Source organism: Homalodisca vitripennis, unplaced genomic scaffold (assembly GCF_021130785.1).
Source record: "Homalodisca vitripennis isolate AUS2020 unplaced genomic scaffold, UT_GWSS_2.1 ScUCBcl_3682;HRSCAF=9359, whole genome shotgun sequence".
NCBI classification, from domain to species: Eukaryota; Metazoa; Arthropoda; class Insecta; order Hemiptera; family Cicadellidae; genus Homalodisca; species Homalodisca vitripennis.
Window position 1 is genome coordinate 32,059 of NW_025779807.1, and position 24,653 is coordinate 56,711.

Here is a 24,653-nt window from a genome sequence, read left to right on the forward strand (position 1 = left end):
CTTTACACAGCTTTTCATCAACCTGTTTAAACTGCTTTGATATTTGTGAATGTGACATAAACTTGTTGATGTTTCCAGGTCGTAAAATACTGGACAGTGTAGGACTGTTTGTGAACGCTACAAGTGATCCTCAGAATGACTTCACAGAACTTCTCATCAGTCTCTTTAAACACGGCAGGTAACATAATTGCAACTAAGTAAATCAATTAATTGTTACTTATCTTCAAATATATTAGTTTACTTGCATATTTCATTAAGTGTTTGAATCCCATCTGGGTTTATTTTCAATACACTGATTACCTTTGTATCATCAAATAAGCTTTTTATTTTGGATTTACGTGATCAAAGATTGTTAAAATACTGTTACACAAAAGCAACTTTTCACACAATCCCACTTGATATTGGGGCCCTCTTCTTCAGAGTTAATAAATTTACCAAATAATAATTTGATGTTGTCCTAAAAAACATTTCTAATTAATAAACAGAGGTAAATGTTAGAAAATGTAATTGAAGTTTACTCAGTACTGAAGATCACTCAGCAAAGAGTCGCAGCGTAAGTGACAAGCAATAGTTGCCTCTCAAATAGTCAATCTGTCATAAATGTTTCAACAACAAGGCTATAAGGGGGTTTCGAGATAACAACCATCTATATGTTTAGTAGGGAATGTTTACATTCCAGCTATAACGCATCATACAGCAAAGTTGGAAACTACAAGTTTCAGTTCTTGGACCATCTTATGATAATTTCTGTTCTTATACTTCTTCAATATCTTGTGTGGTTTCAAGATAGGAATAGTACACAATTTGAGAAGCATACAATAACATGACAGCAATATGATTGAATACAATAACCACATCAATTTCTAACATCAATCAGCACATGTATTCCAAAAGAATACTAAACTATACAGAATATTGTTTTGATCTTGCCATAACAACCATGGAGTAAAGAGTAATAGTGGTGCCATTGTACATAACTGCAAGGTTGCAGCTGATTACTTGCAGGCGCATGATGTCATTCACAGAGCATGGAGCAGCTTATTTCCGGAGCTGTCACTCGCTTGCAAGATTCAAGATGTCTCCATTAGTCACTAAGCAACGTAACAAGTTACAATAGTCTTACTCAAACTATTAGGCAGTAATGAATAAACAAATTTAAGCACTGTAGACTTGTTTTAAATTAACAGGAACATTGCAAAAGGCTTGAAAATTTACAAAATTACTAACTTAGATAAATAGAGAATAGTCATAGAAAATGGTTTAATAATACTGAAAGCATGATAGGGTAAGCAAAAAATCAAAAACGAAAATTGAACAAGAACTAAATTAACATATAATAATTAGAAACTAACAAACAATGTAACAATTATATAAATATTACAAAATATGTAAATTAGATGGTTGAAACTTAAACTCTTACAACTATTCAGCAAAAGTTAAAATTTAACGTTGATTCAAACTTAACAGATAAAATGACAAACTTAAGGAACTAATATCACAACTAATATTCATTCAGACAGTAAAGCACCTTTTTAAAGCCATTTGCTTACAACTCTTTTAAACATATTTATATTTGTAATCCATCCTCCTTTTAGTACCTAATTTATTAAATAATTTTATTTTCATATACAGGGTGATTCATGAAGTTCTCCCCCCACTTCTACAGCACATTGTACTAGTAAAAATAATGAAAAAATGTTATATAAACATAGGTCCGAAAACGCTTCGTTAGCGAGTTACAGCTAGCGAAAGATTTCGCCTGAATTCCTGGGTAAAGAGTAAAATAAAGCCATACTGAACTTTTGGAAAGGTTAATTAAGTAAGAAATATCGTGGATTCTTATGTATTTTTACCTGATAAAGCTAATAAAATAGGTTTCAGAACTGTACCTGTAGTAGTTTTTGAGGGATTCAGGGTTAAATGCAAAAAATTGGGGCACGAAACAATGTTTTTTTTATGTTTGATGTACAATAACTTTGTTAAATTGGTAATAAATACATAAAATCAACAGACATTAATTGTAGAGAATTTAATTCTGAGAAAATTGATATAATCAAAGTCTAAAATAAAACAGAAATAAGTACCAAAAAATCGATTTTATTCAGTATAATACATTACTAGCTGTAAAGAAATACCGTACGGTATTTAGTTAAAATAAAACAAAAACAAAATGTTTGTTCCTTAATGATGAGATAAATTGAGAAAACAAGATTAACTGTTAAATAAATTTGCTTGTAAATAAAAATATCATGTTTTATTACGTTGTCAATGAAGCAAACATTTTCCCATTATTGTTTACTAATCATCGAAATGCAGTTTTTTGTTTTATTAATTTCTAAGTTGGTAACGCACGAATAACAGCTGATCAACAATGGTATTCTGTACTGTTACGTTAGAACTGTGTATTAGTGGTGTTTTGCAAGCTACAGCAGGAGATCGGGTTCTGTGAATCGTGTTATTAAATGCAATTTTTCTGTGAGTTATAATTCGATTGTTTATTTAGCGAAAAAATGCCTTACTTATTTACATCAGAGGAATACGCTGATATGGTTTTTATTTTGGGTTACTGTAATGGTAATGCTAGAGCTGCTGTAGAAGTATATGAACTACGTTACCCTAATAGGAGGATTCCAGATACCAAAACAATTTCAGGAACTTTTCGTACTCTTCGGGAAACAGGATCACTACCAAGTACTAGAACCAATTATGAACGAGCTGTCCAACTTGATGATGATATTGTTATTAATGCTGTTCATCGCAGTCCAGGTGTAAGTACACGACGTATTTCTAGGCGGATAGGAGTTTCGCAGTCAACGGTGTGGAGGTCACTTAATCGAAACAAATTTTATCCGTTTCATAAACAAAAGGTTCAACATCTACAGCTAGGGGATGGTCCGCTTCGCTTGGAGTTTTGCAACTTTTTGAATATTAATAATCAACTCTACAAGCGTATTTTGTTTACGGATGAGGCACAATTCACTCGGGATGGTGTCAATAACTTGCACAATGAACACTCATAGGCAGAAGAAAATCCACATGAGGTAGTGGAACAGAACTTTCAACACCGATTTAGCGTCAATGTCTGGTGTGGCCTTTTGCACAATCGGCTGATTGGACCTTTCATATTACCTGGACGCCTAAATGCTGAGTTGTATTTGCATTTCCTTCAAGAAGAGTTGCCGCAGCTGTTAGAGAATGTTCCTTTACATCTCAGACAAAATTTGTACTTCCAGCATGACGGAGCACCTCCCCACTTTTCACGTGCCGTTTCTGCTTACTTAAATCATCAATTTCCTGGACACTGGATTGGTCGTGGAGGGCCTCACCCTTGGCCACCAAGATCACCAGATCTATCTCCATTGGATTATTGCATCTGGGGATGGATGAAAGACATTGTATACAAGACAAAAGTGAATTCTCGTGATGAATTAATTGCCCGTATTATGGATTCGGCTGTGCAGATACAGGGAAGTCCTGAAAAATTAAGAAACGCAACAAAAGCAATACACAAACGTGCTGCAAAATGTATTGATAATGATGGCCTCATTTTCGAACATCTATTATAAAAAGGTGCGTACGGTTGGCCCAACCTGATTAATTTTGCTTAAAAATAGTAATGTATTATACTGAATAAAATCGATTTTTTGGTACTTATTTCTGTTTTATTTTAGACTTTGATTATATCAATTTTCTCAGAATTAAATTCTCTACAATTAATGTCTGTTGATTTTATGTATTTATTACCAATTTAACAAAGTTATTGTACATCAAACATAAAAAAAACATTGTTTCGTGCCCCAATTTTTTGCATTTAACCCTGAATCCCTCAAAAACTACTACAGGTACAGTTCTGAAACCTATTTTATTAGCTTTATCAGGTAAAAATACATAAGAATCCACGATATTTCTTATTTAATTAACCTTTCCAAAAGTTCAGTATGGCTTTATTTTACTCTTTACCCAGGAATTCAGGCGAAATCTTTCGCTAGCTGTAACTCGCTAACGAAGCGTTTTCGGACCTATGTTTATATAACATTTTGACGTGACAACGTCTTAAATTAGGTTGCGGCTCGGAGTCACTCATGAAAAAGTGTAACGCCCGGTAACGTTACGATGCCCGTCCAGTGGGTCCGCCGCACGGGATAAAGCAGATAACTGTGGGTCCGCCGCACGGGATAAAGCAGATAACTATGTTTATTCGTGAAAATGTGGAGTGCTTAGATTCGTCATTTACAACAACTACAACAATAAAGGTAAATAATTGTACACTGATATTTCATTATCGTAAACTATGATTGATTGATTAATTGTTAGACTGACACAAAAGTTGAGAAACTGAGTTTATAGGTTATGTCATACTATTGACAAATGTTGATAGTGTTAAGTAAATTATTAGTTTAAATCACTCTGCAATCAATCGTAATTCAGTCGATTGAGAAGAAACAGCGCGTATTGCTAGTCAAACATTTAAAATAACAAAATTATAACCTCTAACCTGTCATAACAGTGCGACCAAACAAACGAACTAAACCGACCAATCACCACGCGCGAAGTTAGAATTTAACTGTGTTTAGCAAGAATTTCAAATTCCAATTTTAGTAAATGTTTTATTCAACTTTACCATTTACAATAACAAATTTTAATTAATTTCAAATTATGTACAATGTTTTAGTAAACAAAATATATTTCTATAGTTAAAATTTGTGCAATTGTTATTTTCATTCAATTCCTTGTTCCTATTGTGCAATTTAATAATATTCATATCAATAAATATTCTACCGAGAAAAAGACGTTGTCACGTAAAATCTTTGCCCGTAAAACCGACTTTACAGGCAACCATAATTTTTTTTCATTATTTTTACTAGTACAATGTGCTGTAGAAGTGGGGGGAGAACTTCATGAATCACCCTGTATAAATGACAACTTTCTGTTTTTTCTGGCTCTAACAAGTACTTTTTTCAAGTTTTATAAGTGTATATAAAATTCCTCTTTTTTCCAAATGGCAACAGTGTAATTTTGTAGATTTATTTTCACATCCAATAAACAATTATATATGTACAAACAAGGCAAGGCAATGAGCTTTAAGTGCCTGGAAAGCTTGCAGACAAGATCCCCTTTCTTTAAAATTTGTTATAATTCTTATTGGTTTATTCTTGCAGATGAAGACCCTTTTCCCCATAAAGTAATATAATAAACTAAGTGGGAGTGGAAAAAGGCATTATAGGAGGTTATTACCATTTCTTCAGTTGTACAGAGTTTCAATTTACACAAACAGGAAAATTACTCTTACTAAATTATTAAAAACCTATATATATATATATATATATATATATATATATATATATATATATATATATATATATGTCTTTCCCAGCCTTTTCTTCCATCTAAGAAGATGCCTACTATATTTACATGATTAAAACAGTTGTAAATAGCTTTGTCCATTAAACAAAATTATATTTTCTGTTTTTTTAATTATTTATGACAAGTCTGATAGCCTGAAACCACTCAGTTGTTAACCTCACTGCATTTTTATGTTGTTTTATGAAACCATTAAGTCTACTATGATGATTTAGAAGAGTAGTATCATCAGCAAACAAGACATACAGAGCAAACTGAAATCAAAATCATTAAATGCAACAATAAATAAAACAGTGCCTAAAACCAAGCCCTTTGGCAAATGGTTTGAATGTTTTTTTTTTATATAATAGTACGAGTTACATAACTACGAGTAATGGTTGGTTAATTTTACTAATAATACAACTCTTCTACAGTGAACCACTGTTCAGACTCCAACTTGATGTGGACTCTACCAATTCCTCTTTTTTCCAAATGGCAATCACAGTACCTGACTGGTCATCTTCTCATTTCCGACCTGCTGCTGAGAGGAACAAAAAGTGTAGGCACAAACCATCAGATAAGATTCCCGAGGACCTTCGCGTGGCTTACTCAGCTTACACAAACTGTAAGGTGAGTTAACAGAGTTACCATTAATAGTCAATGAGTTGTACTTATTTTCTTATACTCATATACCCTGCATCTCCCTTTAGTATATAAGAGACCAGGTAATTTTACTATGTGGATTGTAAAGTAAGAAATATTCAATCAAATGAATTATTGTTCATTTAGTTGCAGTGCACAGCTCTCAAGACTAATCTAATCACAGTCGCTGAGTAATTATTGTGAGGACTGAGCAGTGTCCAGTATTGCTTTGAATGTCTCTCACTAGAATCGCCAGTCACTGTTGCAGGGCACAGCTCTTAGGACTAGTCCAATCGCAGTCACTGAGTAATTATTGTGAGGACTGAGCAGTGTCCAGTATTGCTTTGAATGTCTCTCACTAGAATCGCCAGTCACTGTTGCAGGGCACAGCTCTTAGGACTAGTCCAATCGCAGTCACTGAGTAATTATTGTGAGGACTGAGCAGTGCCCAGTATTGCTTTGAATGTCTCTCACTAGAATCGCCAGTCACTGTTGTAGGGCACAGCTCTTAGGACTAGTCCAATCGCAGTCACTGAGTAATTATTGTGAGGACTGAGCAGTGTCCAGTATTGCTTTGAATGTCTCTCACTAGAATCGCCAGTCACTGTTGCAGGGCACAGCTCTTAGGACTAGTCCAATCGCAGTCACTGAGTAATTATTGTGAGGACTGAGCAGTGCCCAGTATTGCTTTGAATGTCTCTCACTAGAATCGCCAGTCACTGTTGTAGGGCACAGCTCTTAGGACTAGTCCAATGGCAGTCACTGAGTAATTATTGTGAGGACTGAGCAGTGTCCAGTATTGCTTTGAATGTCTCTCACTAGAATCGCCAGTCACTGTTGCAGGGCACAGCTCTCAAGACTAGCTCTTATTCCATTCTATAATTGAATATAGAATGGAAAGAATATGGAATTGGTGTAGTTCTTGTAGTATTGTTGTCACTCATACAACTGCAGGAAAAATTGTAAAACGTGCTCAAGACATCTGATATTTAAAATAAGTCTAATACAGTAGTTCTGAGCAAGTTGCATTCTGCGCAATGAGCAAGTTGCATTCTGCGCAATTGCTCAACAGTCACATCACTGAACACCAAGTTAAAGTAGTCAAAGTGTGGCATTATACATAATTGTCTTAACCAATATCACTATAATTATTATTGAATAGCAAATTTAAAGCAAACTATGGATGCCAGCAAAGACTTTGTTGCACATTATCATAACATGGTCTGACAATTTTAGGTTTATATTCATATTCAGTATGAGATTTTTCAGTTTATTTTGGTAAATTAGTTCTCGACTGTTTAAGTTTTAGTCCGGTATCATGGTTAAAATGATACATTACTTTTGAGTTACTTGTTATCATTGCTTGAATCTCATTTTTATTCAGTTTCAGTTCATATGGTTTAGCTCATAAGTTAATCGCTTCTATATACAAGTTGATTAGTGAAACAAAAATGTCTAGTTCGTTAAGTAAACAGTGACCGTGTGTTTGTAAATCATCCGTGTAAAGGCGAATATTTGAATGCCTTACGATTGAAATAATATAATTTATGTAAAGTGAGAATAGAAGGGGTCCAAGGACAGAGCCTTATGGAACTTCCCTTGTAACAGTTTTCCAGTTAGACATATTATACCTCTCCTTCACACATTGCTGATGTCCAGTGAGGTAAGACTCCACCCAGTTAAAACAACCATCAGAAAAACCATACTTCTTTAATTTGATGAGGAGAAGGGGGAAGTAGACGAAGTAGGTCTTTGAAAAATAAAATAGTATTAAAGTATCACTAGCCTCTTATCCATTGCCAAGTGAATATCATCAGTGATTTTCAATAAAGCTGTAGTGGTACTGTGGTTAGACTTGAATCCTGATTGGGATTTGTTCAAAATATTATTGTTATTGAGGAAAGAAGAAATCTGTTAGTGAACTACTCTAAGATATTTTGAGAGATGTGATAGACTATTTATTGGGTCTAGTTCAGAAGGAGTTGAATGGTTAAAAGATTTCTTCAATGGGCTAACTAGAGTATATTTCGAAACAACAGAGGAAACAGAAGAATTCAATGAAGAATTGAAAATTCGTATTATAACACACAGTGTGATTTCAGAAAGTGTGAAGGGATGTATTATTATCAGCCCCTGATCATCCTCGAAAAAGGATCGAGTACATTGGCCTCACTCACAGGTATGAACCAGAACCTGCCACCAATGCTTCCTGAGGATTAGCCCTCAGCTCACCTACGTAGTCATGAGCTACAGATTGATCTAGTGAAATATTTATAAAATAATCATTAATTTTATTTATATCAAAAGGAACAGGGTAGTTGACATTGGATTTTCCAATAAAACTACCCTTAATAGATTCTTAAAACTGTTTCACAGATCATGGACTGTTGCTTGGACAGAGTACTGTAATAAAACCTAACTTTGGAATTTATGATCTGCTGTTGCATATGACTCCTGAGACATTTGTAAGTAGCCCAATTGTGTGTAGACTTTGACCTCTTAGCCTTTCGGAAAGCTGAGTCTCTTTGTTTCTATCAGTCTCTTATGAAATCATTTATCCAAGGGGCGGGGATTTTAGAGATTCGTTTATAAAAGAGTTAAATTTGATAACTATATCATTCACATCATTGGTGACAGTAACCTCATGCCAGAGCAGAACATCAGCATCAAGAAGAGCAGCTACGTCACTGTATTTTTGATAAGTGATGAGTTTTGACATATTTTTTGGAGTTTAGAGTTTATAGGTGCAAAAGATGAGATTATGCTTTGAAAGTTTAGGGGCAGAAAGTTCTCTGTGGTGAACCACATGGCTCGTATCAGAGATAGCCAAGTCTCGGTTGTAACAGTATGGAAAGTAAAGTTACGGTTGAAGTGGGAGTAGTTTCGTTACAAGATTTAAACATTATAGTCGAATATGCTTGGTCGTGAGTAGGAGGTTGAGTCAAGTTCAAGTTCAGGTTGCCCATGACAATGACATAACTATAACGAGCTATAAAGTCATTAAGTATGTGTTCATACTCAGAATTGGAGCCGATATTGGGGGCTTAATGATATACATGTACAAGAATATGTGTTCCATTGACACTAACGCCCAGAAACATGTATTCTGGACACCCCTCCCTAGATGTGTTGGATGATAGAAGTAGGAAAGTAAGATGACTGAAAATAAGAAGATACTATCCTCATCTATCCATTCTAGTTGACCCTCTCAACTAGCTTTCATTGTGATAACAGCAAATAAATAAATCCCAATATTATTGTGTTTAATAATTTTGCACTTTTCAGAACAATTTCTCAAACTTCATGGAAACAACACAAAAAGCCTTGGAGTATTTTGGAGTATTCGACTACATGGATCATTTTGAATCAGCTCAACTCATTCAAGAGATCCGGATATCAATTGAATTTGATATTTTGGAGCTACTTGCAGTAAGTACTTGTAAAAGCTGCTAATGTCTGACACAATTTTGTTATAATTTAAATTAGTATGCTAATTTAATATTGACTGAATAGGTAAAAATCCTCCAAGGTTGGCTATGAAGTTGTACTTGCATATGGCATATCCATTTCCCATTAACTTTTTTTATAGAGTCAATAATACAAGTTTTCGAGAATTTTAGTTAGGGTAATGTTTATACATGTCATGTATGTTTGCCATTAATAGCAGTACCGCATTTCCCTATAGGCCCACTAGGCCCAGGCACACAAAAGAAAAAAGTTGCGGCGGCGGGGGTGCAACGTTGACTCATTCATTGGTTCATTCTTTTATTTATTAAAAACACTCCTATATATATATATATATATATATATATATATATATATATATATATATATACTATTGTAATTATCTTTCATCAAAATTACGTAATTAAGAAATTTGCTGGATTTCTACGTCAGTGTAATCAGAGTCCTCTGGGGGGGGGGGGGCGCTCTTTGGTCTGTAGGCCTAGGGGCGCCGAATTTGTAAATGCGGCCCTGATTAATAGTTGTTAAGTTTTTGTACTGTAGAGAGGTTTAAATGAGAGGTTTCTTAATCAGTAATTGAAAATGGTTATGATAATTAATTAAAATTTATTTCTAAACTTAAAAAAATGAGAAATGTGTTGCATAAAAATAAACTTTTGCAGAACTGTAGCAGCAATCTCTTGTAAGAGTTAGTTTTAGTTATGCCAGTTGTCTTGATTTTTATATTTTTATAGTGTATTTTAATGGCAAACATTGGTGTTTATTATGCAGTTGTGATCAACAAAAAACGGTTTAATGGTTTCAAATATAAATAAATCATCAGCTGGTCTCAGAAAGAAATTTATACGTTTTAGCTTCCAATATGCTCATTGAATGACCAATCACTTACACACTTTATAATTAGAATATTAAGAATGGTGTGCAAAATTTACAACTGTCTCATGTTCACAGAAGCAGAATGATAGTCGAAATAAAAATGACAATACCTGAAAAAGATGTACATAAAATGATTGGCCAGTAAATGAACATGTCATGGAAGTTTAAATGTGTAAATCGGAACACTGTATACTAAATAACTTGTTGGTACATCAAAATAAATCAATTACCTGGATTGATTTTATTATTATTTTTATTCCTACATGTATAATGGGCTACAATGTACAAGAATCCTGAAGCAATTATTTATAAGCTCCCGTCACTAAAATTCCATGATAATTTATACCCGTATATATTTAATGTTCAATAACATGCATTTCTGATTCATTAGTGATTCAAGGGTTAGATCAATTTAAAATAAATATTTAATTGTATTTTTTCAATGTTTATGAATGCAGTTGTCATAAATCCTGTTACTATAGAAGTACCATTTTTCTTAAAAAAAAAACTTTCAAATCTCATCTCAGTTATTAAGTTTATTTAATAGCATAATTAATCAAATAGACACTAGAAAAACTATTATTTTCAACAGCAAAAATATTTTTTTTATTTCAAGTATAAAACAAAATGTAAAATGTTATATTATGTTTTTTGTTTTAAACTTCTTATTTTGAAATTAACATAAACCCACATTCTGCAATGCTTATTGTAGGTTAATGTATACTTTTATTAACTTAAACTTAAATTCATATAAAATAGAAATAAATGCTCCATAATAATAAATACACAAGAAGTTTTTGTTTTCTTTTTAGTCATCAACTATTAATTAATTTTATTTTCATAAATGTAATACCATTAAATGGAATTAAAATAAAGACGAACTGTCTTTGTAATTGCAGTGTCGATCTCTCTCCAGGGCTTGTAAGTCAACATATGTGAATCTATTTGATAGACTCAGCGATTTCTTCAAATATTAAAGTGTTCTGGAGCTTCGTTAATGATCTGAATCATATATTGTCTATCCCAAGGATGACCAAAATAGGTGGTTCTATCTCAACCCAACCAAGTGAAATGTTATATGTTCCTCTGTGTACATACACACCTTCTTGCGTGTAAAAAAATATCACACACTCCATTCACCCTCTCTGATATCTCAATGACAGAGTTGTCAAAAATACACAAAAACCTTTCATCCTTCCAAGGCCTGTAGTCCTGATGTTATCACTCCCGGAGTCCTGACGTGTTGTTATGTTGAATTAGACCAAATTGTTCTTTTTATGATCAACTTGAGCCTGTGTAAAGGAATATTCCCTTATGTTCTGAAGGAGGTATAACTTGTGCCTGTTAATAGGTTTGTTAACATCCAGGATGTTACAAATTATTGACCAGTTGTGATCCTTTCCATACTTAGCAAAGTTTTTGAAGGTTTAGTGCTGGAAATCACCCAATCACTGTTCAAGAACATTATCACTGTTGAACAAGTGGCTTTACAGTGGAGAGACCTACGGTAACAAATCTGCTGATGTTCTAAAACTACGTACGATGTTGTCCTGGTTCCGTAGTTATCTTTTGGAATGCAGACTAGTTGTTCATGTTGCCAATAATACGTCTGACACTTTTATACTAACATCTGGTGTGGCCCAAAGTTCACACCCCAGCCCATTATTGTTCTCAATATTTATCAATGACATCAACGAGCACACAGGTGACTCTTTTTTGTTATTTGCAGACGACGTATTGTTTCTCAAAGTCACTTCCAACGTGGACTGTCTGGCACTGCAACAGGGTCGTAATAGTGTGTTAGATTGGTGCCAGTATAATGAAATGTATATCAATGTGATTAAAACCAAGCTAATGATATGTAATACAAGTGCAACTACCATTCAGTTTGAATACTCCCTCTACTACCCTTATATGGTGTTGGAGCAGTGTGTCTCAACTAAAGACCTTGGCATAGTTCTTGATTCTACTTTTGGCTACAGTCTTCTTGTGGATGAAATATGTAGAAGAGTTTCTTGTATGTTTGGCCTGATAGTACGGACTTCTGGGCATGGCCTCAGCTATGGAACACTTCTTCTCTACAAGTCCATTGTCCTGCAGCTACTTGACTTTGGGTTCGTGGTGTGGTCACCGCACTATGTGAGCTTTATTAGTAGATTTCAATTCAGCAGCCAGAAATCTCAAAACTTTTGCTCTGGTCAGCATGAAGGCCTACAGGCTCCATCCACTCAAGGTTGGAAGACAAGTCTCTGATATTACGTTCATCTATAGAGTTCTCAAATCTGTAGTGACCTGCCCTCTTTTTTTGAGCTAATCTGATTTCATGTCCCTCCTTACCACTAGATCTCACCACTTATTTGCTTCGGGACATTATAACCGCAACTATCTCCAATTCAGCTCCATCCAGAGAATTCTTTGACTAGGCTACAAGGTCAGTAGCGCTATAGACTTCTTCTTTGATAAACTCAGTTTCTGGCAAAAATTGCGACTTCATTACATAAACCATTTCGCTATTATATTTTTTGATCTCATTCACATTAATGTTATGTTTTTATGATATTGGTTATTATTGATTTCTTTTAGATATTTAATTTAATTACTATTACATTTACATTTGTACTAAATTAGCTCATTTCTTGTTTTCCAATTGTTCTTGGCTCTGGCCATTTTTATTGTTAACATTAATTTATATCCTCAAGAGAGATCTAAATTAATTGTTAAATTAAGTTGTTTGCTGATGTTTTTTATGTGTTAAAATATAATAAGGAACCTCCAAACAGGCTTAGCCTTGGAGGCCCTATATTTTCTCATTTATTGTTAAGTATAGGCCTAAGCGCATTTAGATGTAGGTTATATTAATTTTAACTATAAATTTAGTTTATAGGTATTTTGAAGAAGTAATTTTTTATTTCCCGTCTTTTGTAATGGTGCAGTCAAACCTGGCAAGATTTAGGAAATTATAACTCCATTATATTAATTTACCGTTATGTATTGATGTATGTATGTAACCTGTAAGAAAATGAGAAAATAAATCATTCTTTATTCTTTATTCATTATCAAAATGGTATTACTGTGGAATGAGAACAAATTCTCTTGTTTAGTAAATTACAACTCTTTTTTCAACTTTACAAACTTTTACTCTATGTGTATAGCATTTCAGTGCAACTTTAAAAAACATATAGTGGTGTGCATTTAAAATAGACCTATATACTTATATTGTCCTAATAGAGTTATCCAAAGGGTATAAATCATTATTTGAGTTTAAAGTGTAATAACTGAATCTTATAAACACAATTAAATTATGCTTTATGATATGATTGCAGGAGCTTCCCACACCAGATGTTGTGCAAGACAGTATCCAGAAAAAAGACTATAAACTCATTATTAAACCTCAGCTAGAAGCAACTATTCCACAGGTATCTATAAATATTTTTTCTTTGTTATTAACCCTTTTGATCTAATTGTCCATATAAATGGGTGTGAAAAATATCTGCTTACAAATTTTGTGTATATAAAGACATTCATAAATTAATTATTTTTAAATTTAAAGCACAACAAAATTTACACTTGTGCTATACCAAAATGAATAAAAAAAATCAATATTTTTCTTGTGACAAGTTGTGAACCAACTTTTTATAGTATTTTACAAATGCTATAAAACATAGAATCGTCTGTGTTTTAACTTCCTATGCTTCTATTTGTAAATGAGCTGTAAATAACTAAGTACTAGTTTATTGTTAAATAAAACTGAATTGTTTTAGACTAAATTTCTTGGTTATTTTTAGTAGTATTCTTTACATGTTTATTAATATTTATTTTACATCAGTGTTTTAGGTATTATTTAGAATACAAAATCAGCCTAATGTAGTTGTCCCCGTGGTATAGCTCTTATAGAAAATTTCTGGACAATTTCACTAAACGCGACCCCCAGAGTCTAAAACCACTCTCTGTTTTATATCTCGAATGGTTTTTGAGATATTGAGTACATGTAAATCCCATGAGAAATAAATTAATAATATTTCAGTTGGCACAAAACTGCCTAATTCACCTAGATGAGCTGGAAGCACCTATTTTTATTTAATGTCAACTCAGCCCTATTTAGTTGACTTCTACTAATAATCCTGAGCAAACGGTTGATTACAGAAAAAACATATCAATTTGTAAAATATCCCAAATTATATTTTATACTGAGATAAATTAATGAAATTTGGTGTAGTTTTAATTATCTGTAAATTTGTATGAAGTGATCATATAATTGTTAACTAATTTTTATATACATCTCATAAATAAAAATAAAAAAAATGTTGATACAGCTTGTTTAGTTAAGTTATCTTCAGTATAACATATTAATGGAGAATACACTTTATTTAGTATTTATTTTTTATAATATATTAACTACAATGAGCATTTCCAGCAATTATTAGATTATAATTAAGTATATTCAATGATGAATAAAAGTAATATTAAATCTTGAAAATTGGTTAAATTGGTTGAAAATAATTTTAAAAAATAACAAAGGGCAAAATGGTCAGTTATTGCTGGAACGTTTAGCAGATACATTGTAATTATTAACTGGATTTTTTTAGAGATATTTTGTAAAAAAATGACTAGAACTGAAAGGGTTCAAATAAAATATTGACAGCTTTCTATTGTTGCCATTTGAAAATATATTTGGTGTAATATGAAATAATTAAAGATAATAAAGGAAAAACAAATTAGTGCAATCTATAAATTACAAAAATGTGGGCCAATAACTATATAGGGCTGATTGTCTGTAAATGGCGGAAATATTTACAACTCTGTTTTGTGTGGCTTCAATTCAGATACAGATACAGATACAGATATACTTTATTCATGATCATTAAGAACAGAATATGTGTCAAATCAAATGTACAGAGAATAAACATATAAAATACAAGTCAAGCATCGGTATTTTGTCTTCTTGCAGCTTCAAAGTACTCCTTGAGGTTGTAGAAAGGATTTTGTTCAAGCCACTGTTGAAGCTGGTGTTTCAGGGTCCTTCCTCTAAGACCTTCGAATTGTCTTGGTAGGGAGTTGAATAGTTGACGTCCAATGTAAGATGGTTTTTTTGTATAGAATGTGGTGCGGTGGGTTGGCAGATAGTAGTTTCTTGCTTGTCGAGTACTGTAGCTATGGATGGCATCACATCTAGGTAGATCAAGGTTGTCAACATGAAGAGTAACAGCTTCAATGTATAATGCCACCACTGTCCGTATTTTGAGAGCTTTAAATGCTTCACGGCAGCTCTCCCTTGGTTGTAGATTAGCCAGGATTCGTATGGCTCTTTTTTGTAATACTAAAACCCTTTTGAGGTTTCCTTCAGATGTGCCTCCCCATAGGACTAGACCATATCGAATGTGGGCTTCAACTAGTGCATAGTAGGCTGTTCTAGCGATGTTCAGGCCTCCCAACATTTGCATACGTCTGACTACGTATATCCCTGTCCCAATCTGGCTACAAAGTTTGTTGATGTGACTTGTCCAAGCTAGATCAGAGTCTATTGTCATTCCTAATAGTCGTGCTTCCTGTTCCAATTTTATGTTGGGTACATGTGGTACAGGTTCTGTCCTACGGCTAAAATTTAATTGTATGGACTTTTTAGGATTTATTTTTAGGTCATTTTTGTCAGCATATTCAATTGCTTTGTTAAGGGTTGTGTTTATGTCATCCGAAAGGTCTTGAGATAGTTTATTTTTCACTATTACAGTAGTATCGTCAGCATACATGACACATTTGTTCTCAGTGCTGTCATTTATGAATTTAGGAAAGTCATTAGTTAAAAGGATGAACAAGACTGGACCAAGAATTGATCCTTGAGGTACACCCCTTTTGACTGGCAGTGGCTTTGATGTAACTGAGCTTTTTATGTTGTTTTGAATTTGCTGTACTTCCACTCTTTGAGTCCGGCCTATTAAATAGGTCTTAAACCAATCCAATTCTCTGTGTACCACTCCAAGAGATTCGAGCTTCTGTAGTATTAACTCATGTCCAAGGCAGTCAAATGCTTTCGAGTAGTCGAGGAGAATTGCTGATACATAATTTGAGTCTTCTAGCTGGTCAATAATATATTCAGTTATATCTGTTAAGGCAGTGATTGTAGACCTACCCTCAAGGAAACCGTGCTGATTGTTGGTAATGAGACTGTGGTTTTTAAGATGAGACATCAGCTGAGAAAGTACTATTTTTTCAAATATTTTTGCAAAAGTTGAGATGTTTGATATTGGTCTGAAGTTGGCAATATCTGTCTTGGATCCTGATTTATGCTTAGGAAAGATTCTTGATTGTTTTAGGGATGAAGGGAATTTTCCCTGTACTAAAGATTTATTTATTAGGTAGGTCAGCGGCACAACAAGCTCCAGGGCACAGTGTTTTACAAATTTAGCTGGAATTTCATCTATTCCACAGGATAGTGATGGTTTCAAGGAATGTATTACATCTATAACTGTTGTAGGTGTGATTTCGGTAAAATGAAACATACAAGTATGTTGACTAGGAGGAGTTTTAGGTGATATGAGGTTTTTAGAGCTTTGAGGTTTTTGTAAGGTTTTGTCTGCTATTTCAGAAAAGAAGGTGTTGAAGTAGGATGCTAGTTTATCAGGTTGGTTTTCTGGTTTTCCGTTAATATCTATAGTCATCAATTCCATATCTGTTGTCTTCTTATTTTTCCTTTCTGAATTGATAACTTCCCACAGAGCTCGGGACTTGTTATGTGCAGAGTCAATGTATTCTGTAGTAGAATTTTGTCTAAGTTTCCTTAAATGTAAGTCATAATTTTGCTTTCTTTGAATCATGTCAAGTTTGTCTTCTGGTTTCCCTGAAATCCTAAACTTGTTTAATGCTTCTAGGTAGCTCTGTTTTAGTCGGTTTGCTAACTGATCGAATATAGTTTTGGGCTTGTGATTTGCTTTTGATCTTGATTTTTTCTTTGGGCATATTTCTTCAAGAGTACCTCTGATTATTCTTTGGAAGTTGTTATAAGAAATGTCAATATCAGCACTGCTGTATACAGTAATCCAATCTTCTTGTTGAAGGATTCGCTTTAGGGAGTTTAAGTTGTCCTGAGAGTAATTTCTCTTATATATTGAGGGCAGAGTTATCTTGTTTTCTGATATGTAAGTTAAGGTAAGTGTTTGCGCAGTATGGTCAGAGAGTCCTGTTTCAGAAACCGAGAATTGGATTAGCTGGTCATCTATATTAGTACAAATACAATCTATTGAAGTAGAAGTCATGGCCGTAATTCTAGTTGCAGGTAAGGGGAGTCTTCTTATATTATGGGTCAGTAATTCCTCTTCAAGTCTTCTGGTGTCCGCATGGTCTTCATCCAGTCTATCAATATTTATGTCCCCCATAACAATTACTGATTTTGATTGTGTTTGCACATAGTCAAGAATATTAGATATTGATTCTATTGATGACTCTGCTGGACCTCCTGGTGATCTATAAATTCCTAGTAGGTAAAACAGGTGGTTACCACAATTTACAGAGATCATGGCTGCTTCACATACAAATTGTCTGCAGAGACTCGAAACATCTATATTCGTTGTTTTCATTTCTGTTAAAACATTCTTGAAGATGGCTACTCCTCCCAATTTCTGTTCTTCTCTACTGAAGTTTGCTAACAGTGAGTATCCAGTTATATTAGTATTTCTCAGTTTTGATGAATTTAATCCATGTTCAGTCAGAATTAAGAGAGATGGTTTAGTTTCTTGTAGGAGTTGGGTTAAATGTTCTGTTTTATTAGCCAAGCCTCTAATGTTTTGGTGAAGAACTGTTATGACCTTCTTAAGTTTGCCCGGTTTTGATTTTGAAATATTCTGCTTTTGTAACGGACATGGGGTGTTATGGTTTCTTCTAAAAAAGAATGTTGGTGTGAATTGATAAAAGGGATTTGGATGTCTTCTAAGATAGTTTTCTTATGAGTATCAGTATTTTTTAGGTTTTGTTGTCCAAGAAGTGTTTTATAAAAGTCAATATTTTCTGTAAAAAATTGTTCATGTGTTTGTCCAGTTTTCAAGATCCTGGCTGTAATTGGAGGTTTTATATTAATTTGTATTTTGGGCAATGTCCATACTTGATAGGTGCTCTGTTTTTGTGACGGGGTTTGACTATCTCCCCCACTCTTCCCTATTAGCTGGTCAGTTGTTACTTGGGCTAAGCCTTGTGTCGTCACTTGATAGGTGCTCAGTTTTGGGGTTTGCAGTTTTCTCCTGGAGTCTTTGGACAATGATTTATTAGCATTTTCGTCTGCTGGGGGTGTGCAAGGCTGTATATGGTCCGACCCCAGTGGTGTTTGTTTGTTTCGTGTGTTGTATGCAGAGTTGATAAAGATTCTTGATTTCTGCAGTTGTGATCCATGTCTTTGTCGCTTGGGGATTTTTTCAACATCAACGGTTTGTGTACGGTGAATTTTTACTTCTGAGGATTTGATTACTTCTTCAGTTTGGATTTCTGCAATTTCAAATCCAGAGATATCCGTTCTGTTTTTTGATTTAGGTTTATTCCCTGAGAAGTTCTGTTTTCTCTTTTTGAGCACTGGTTCTCCTCCCACTGCTCAGTCTTCCACAAGCTAAGTCATAGTCACATTTACAATAGTTTTTTGTTTAAGCGGAATTTAAAAAGATATGCTCTCATAAAATCTTAACTCGTGCCTAGCAGTAATTAAACATGTTTACCTAGCAGATCTCTAGCCCCCACTTAACAAACGTGATCTTACTGCCATTGTATACCCTATCAGATACATAGCGTGTTGTACGCCCGATGGGTACATGTTGTTAATCATTTCCTTATTTAGTTTTTATTGTTTGCCTGTCTTGGTGGTTAGTTAAATTTGATCCCCCGCTTAAATAAATACCTCAGACTATTGTGTACCTCAATTGCTTAATTTTTAAAGTGAATTAACTTTTTAGGTACCCCTTGAAATGCACTGACAAAAATTGTAAAAATTAAAATAATTCTTTTCTGCAAAATTGCGAAGCCTTCATACTTAGACGTTTAAAGTGAAAAATATTATGGTTTTTTGCCATTATTATTGAAAAATTTGAAGGCAAATAAAAAGTCTGGAAATAAGCCATCATCGTGAACGTGTTAATGAAATAATAATTACATTTGGATTCTTTCATGTCGATCCACCTTGCACAGAATCCACAATTATTATAAATTTCAGAAGACTAAAGGTCCTGGAAATTTAGATAACAAGGACTTGGAGGTTCAGATATTGACCCCCAATGGATTTAGACGACTGATGATCTTGGGTTTCAAGAGGAACAGGCTTCAGGACTGAGAGGATAAAATTACTTAAGCTCAGGGCTGAGAGGTTGCAGAAGCAAAGTAAATTTGTAAAGAGCACACGTATTTGGGAGGATATGAAAATTCACAAAACTTCCGAGAGATTGTCGAAACAACGTCTTCAAGAGGCTGGAACTGAAGTGGCGATGCGCATGTTGAAGTTTCAGAACAAAATACTTGAATACCTGTGTTGTATGAAACGTTAAGACTATAAAAAACTATTACAACCATTCAGCATATGTTGTAGTAGACTCATATCCATTTTCTTTTTTACTTTGTCATTACATTTTGTTCAAAAATTATTCAAGAAACTGATATAAAATCTGCATTCATTGTGTTTTTGTAAAACATGATACAAATAAACTAAACCACTTCCATTACAAAATTCATAACAGTACTATAACAGTGTAACAATGTGTTTTTGTTTGTAGATCTCTTGGAGTTTTCTATTTTCCACTTTACTAAACGTTGAGTTGGATGATAGTTCTTATGTGCAAGTTTACTTTTTGGATGAAATAAGCAATTTTTTCAACAAGCTTCAGACTAAAGATGTGAGGTAAGTAAATATAGTTGTAAAATTTTAGTTTTATAATTTTTATGTTGCCAATCTTTATAATTTTTAAAACATTGCCCATTTATTAACCTTAAATTAAAATAGATTAAAAATTAAAACTGATCAAAATAATTCTTTTACATTTTTACCAGGTGTTGAACTACTGTATTGACAAATTAAATACATAGGAGCAATGCAGTTGTTACAACTAAAACTCATAAATAAATAAGGAGTCCTCTGAATACTATAAAAGCTTAGAGATAATACTTTACACTAAGTGGGAAAGTTTCTAAGAATGTTAGATTTTTTGTACAGAACAATCTTATTTGTCTGGATTAATTGGAATTAAGTGATCTGGATGAATAAAAATCCAGATAAACCAAGAATACACATTAGATTAGAGATAATAAGGAATTTATTTGTACAAATACTGTCTAACAGTAAAAGAAAGTCAATGTATTATTTTGTTTCACAGTTTAATTATTGAGAAAAAGAAACAAAATAATTAATAAAAGACATGTTATTTACGGTTTTGTAAAAACTTCAGTTTCTTTTGTTTAACTTTAGAAAGTGTGATCACACAGACATTTCAAGGCCTTACTTTCCATAAAGTGTTGGATAAACCATAGATATGGCTGCTTGTGTTATTGTTCATTGACAAAATTTTTTTATCTGTAAGACAGCAGTTTTGAGACAGATTTATGATACTTTTGTCATAAAAAAGATATTCAAGGAAGTTGGATACATAAGTGTCCAAATCATCTCATCTCTCAATATCAGCATTTTTCATGAGATTATGCAACATCCACAAAATTGTTTTCATTTATTTCCTGCAGTTGTGTAACTTGGTCAGAATAATATTGCCTTACCTAGAGACATTTGGCAAGCTCTCCTATAATGTCTTTTAGAAGAAGCTTTGTGATTTTCTCCTAGTCGTACATGCTGGATCGAATTTATCTTCAGTAAGGAGCATTTATCTTCATTTAGAGCATTTTGGAGTGTATTCAGACAGTTTATTTGCTGATTCAAGAATGCTATAATGCCTTTATTAGAGTTCCAAATAACCATTTAGCTCTACAATCAGCCATTGGTTCTGCTGTAAGATGGGGTGGAATTGACCTCAGTAAATTGATGACAGTAAAGTTTATTCTTAGAATTATTCTTTTATTATGACTTCTTATTTTCTGCTTTCTATTGTAGAAAAAATTGAATCAAAAGAATTACACGTGTTTTAATGGATCATAAGTAAGTGTTTTTCATTGAATAATCGAAAAGTGTTGTTTTTAATGCTAAGAGGAACTTGGGTCTTGTTTTATTGCTTGCATGATTTTACTACAAACATTCGTTTATGATACTTTGAATCTGTAAAACTCCTTGGTCCTAAACAACTTTGAGTATGCCTGGACTACGGAACGTTATTTTATTTCAGAAAGTAAACAAAAATAAAAACCTATAGAGTTTGTTAAACAATAACTGCAGTAGACTATGCTATCTCATATTTATCCTAATAAATGTGATGTTGTGGCCAGGACTGTACACAACTCTCTGCTAGCAGTGTTTGCACACAACCTGTACAAAGACCTGATGTTGACCCACAGCCCATGTGATCGCGAGCAGTATTGTTTGCACGTGGCTGCTAGTCTCATGCCAGCTGTAGTGTCCAACTTGTACCTCGGAACCTTCCCTGCCGATACTGACAGGGATCTGCGGACTCAGGTAACGACTGACTGGAATCAGTTCAGGAAAAGCTGCAGGAAAACTTGCGATGTATAAGAGAATGCTGTTCCTTTTTGCTCATATTTAAAAAAGAGGCATGTTGAACAGTGCACAAGGGAGTGGAGTATATAGATAATTATTTAGGAGGAGGCTGACACACTAGGCGATTTAGGAGGCAAAAATACCCTCCAACACAGGCACTCAAGAATTTTCTCCTGGGAAATTGTTGAACTTAAAAATCTCAAATTTGTTGTAGCTTAAAACAACCTACTGAGTGTGGTGTTAATGTTTGTCTTTCAAAATTTCAGGTGGGGGAGGCTACAGTCCCCTTATATATGTCGAAATGATCATAAACTATTTCTTATATTGGAGTATTTTTCAGTTTTTAGAATGAGAAGAATATTCTTTAATTTTAAAGTAGTGAAAAAAACATAAAACTAAACAAAAATGTAATATAGTGATTTCTTAACACAGTTACATTTTAAGATAACTTCCCAGCATACATAAAAGGAAAAAAAACATTATTTCACTCCTCATAAAATTGCAGGAATTTAGTAGGTAACTGAGGCCATTTTGTAATGAATGAATGAATGAATGAATGAATATTTATTTATTTCCTCTCTCATAGTTACAAAGATCTCAACATACATGCAAAAACAGGAAATGATCTCCACATGGACATAGCCTGTGTGTGGAGATCGAGACGCGATCAGCAGCATGAATATGTACTCATCAACATAAAAAGTAATGTAAATCTTCGTATGGAAAAACAACATAATGACAACATGAAATGCAACTTTTGTATGCTCGTAATATAAGAAAAAACAAATACTTCATAGCTACAACAAAGCAAGTGTTTGACAATAAGATTACAACCAGATAACAACCGCAGAAATGATAATGTGATAATGGATGATTAATAAATAATAACAAGAATATAAACTGAATTTATCCAAAATACGAGATATCGGTTAATTAGGAGGCTTGGAACCTCTCACACACTTATACACTCACACCACACATAACCATCATAATCTCTCTCTCTCTCTCTCTATCCCCCCCTGCTCCCCTTTACTTTTATCTCCCCCTTCCTGTCCCTACATTTACCACCATCAAAAGACACTCTATCAACACTCAATCCTACACAGTTACAACATCATGACACCAACCCACTGTCAATGCTACCGATGAACGAACATAGGTTCAACAATTATGCTAATGTGCATACAAAGAAGTTATAAAATATTCTAACTCAACTTTATCTATGTTTAGTAGCCATGAGGTTACTTTCTTTTTATAAGTGACGGATTTGTAAACACTTGGTAACTTAAGACAATCTGGTAATTTAGGAAAAATTATATTTGCAATGTAGTGTGAATTTGTGCAATTGATGGACTTCTCTAATTTCGGGGCAATAATCCCAGAGGGCACTGTCAATCTGGTCGAGTAGCTATGGCTTACTTGATTAAAAAATATTACTGTGGTTTTTGAACATGTACATTATAATATTTCTAACATATAAATGTCTAACGTTAAAAACCTTAAATTCATCAAATAACAAATCTGAAGAATAAAGACGATTTTTTTCACGGCAGCTTTAATAATTGCTTTTTGGACGATTTCTAATGGTAACAGCGAGCTCTTAAATGTCCCACCCCAAGCAATAATTCCGTACTGCAGAATAGACTGTACGAATGCATAATAAACCATTTTTAGTAAATCAAATGTTAATATATTACAAAGTTTTTTAAAAATAAAAATGTGTTTCCTCAACTTACTTCTTATATATTATCTTTGACGATCCTAGCGGGAATCCCATCAATCCCCGGAGCGGAGCCCCCCTGAGTTCGGTGACACTCCGAAAAACAACATCCTGAGTGAGGGGAACCAACCTGAGGGCCGAATCAACTGCAAAGTCACCATCATCAATAACAAGCTCAGTCACGGGAGGGACAGCACTGGCTAGCCCTGCCCCAACACTGACATAATAATCATTGAAAGTGTCCGCAACCTTAATCACGTCACTTTTATCAGGCTCCCTATCCCCTTCCAAAAATGGGTCAATTTTGAAAGCTTCTTTTCGTTTAGTATTACCGGTAATTTCGCTAATACTTTTCCATAGGAATTTCGCGTTATTCTTGTTCACGTTAATTAATATTATTACGAAAATAGTCTTCTTTCGCCGTTTTAATAAGGTTACTAAGTACATTCCGGTAGGATTTAAACTGAGCAATAAGAATAGGATTGAAGGTTGTTTTTTTTTAATTGTTTGCTAATCTTATCTCTGTGTCTGATCGACTTAACCAATCCTCTAGTCATCCACGGTTTTATTTTCATTTCTTTTGCGGGAATGTGTTTATCTTCTGTAGTTTTTCAATACTGTCTGTATCTGATGAACAAATAGCTCGCTAGAAGTGTTGACGTTGTCTGTTTCAACTACAGATTCCCAATTAGTTACGGAAATGAGATGTGCTACTTTTTTGAAATCTATAAAAATGTTGTGATATGTTTTACTAAGTTTAGAATTGGTAATATTGTTATTAATTGCAGCAACTGTAAAATAATGATCCGTCATTTCTGCTTTAATTACACCGCATCTTACATCTTTCGTGGTACGTGAGTCGACAAAAATATGATCAATGCAGCTACTTGTATTTGTGGTGACTCGAGTGGGTAAGTTAATACCACAGACATAGCCCGCGCCGTAGAGCACATCCAGGTAACGTTGCGACGTTGGGTTATGTGTATCCGGCAG

At 33.8% G+C, this 24,653-nt stretch overlaps 1 protein-coding gene across 1 annotated transcript in view; it reads left to right on the forward strand.

Annotated features, from left to right (window-relative positions):
- LOC124372641 (neprilysin-1-like) overlaps positions 1-21,898 on the forward strand; it is a gene marked incomplete at its 3' end in the record, with an annotated part of 35,062 nt that extends 13,164 nt beyond the window's left edge. Inside the window, 6 exon segments of the mRNA XM_046831044.1 lie at positions 79-178; positions 5,775-5,970; positions 9,268-9,411; positions 13,647-13,739; positions 20,061-20,185; positions 21,712-21,898. Coding sequence (XP_046687000.1) covers positions 79-178; positions 5,775-5,970; positions 9,268-9,411; positions 13,647-13,739; positions 20,061-20,185; positions 21,712-21,898 — 845 coding nt within the window.
- Between the last annotated feature and the right edge of the window lie 2,755 nt (positions 21,899-24,653).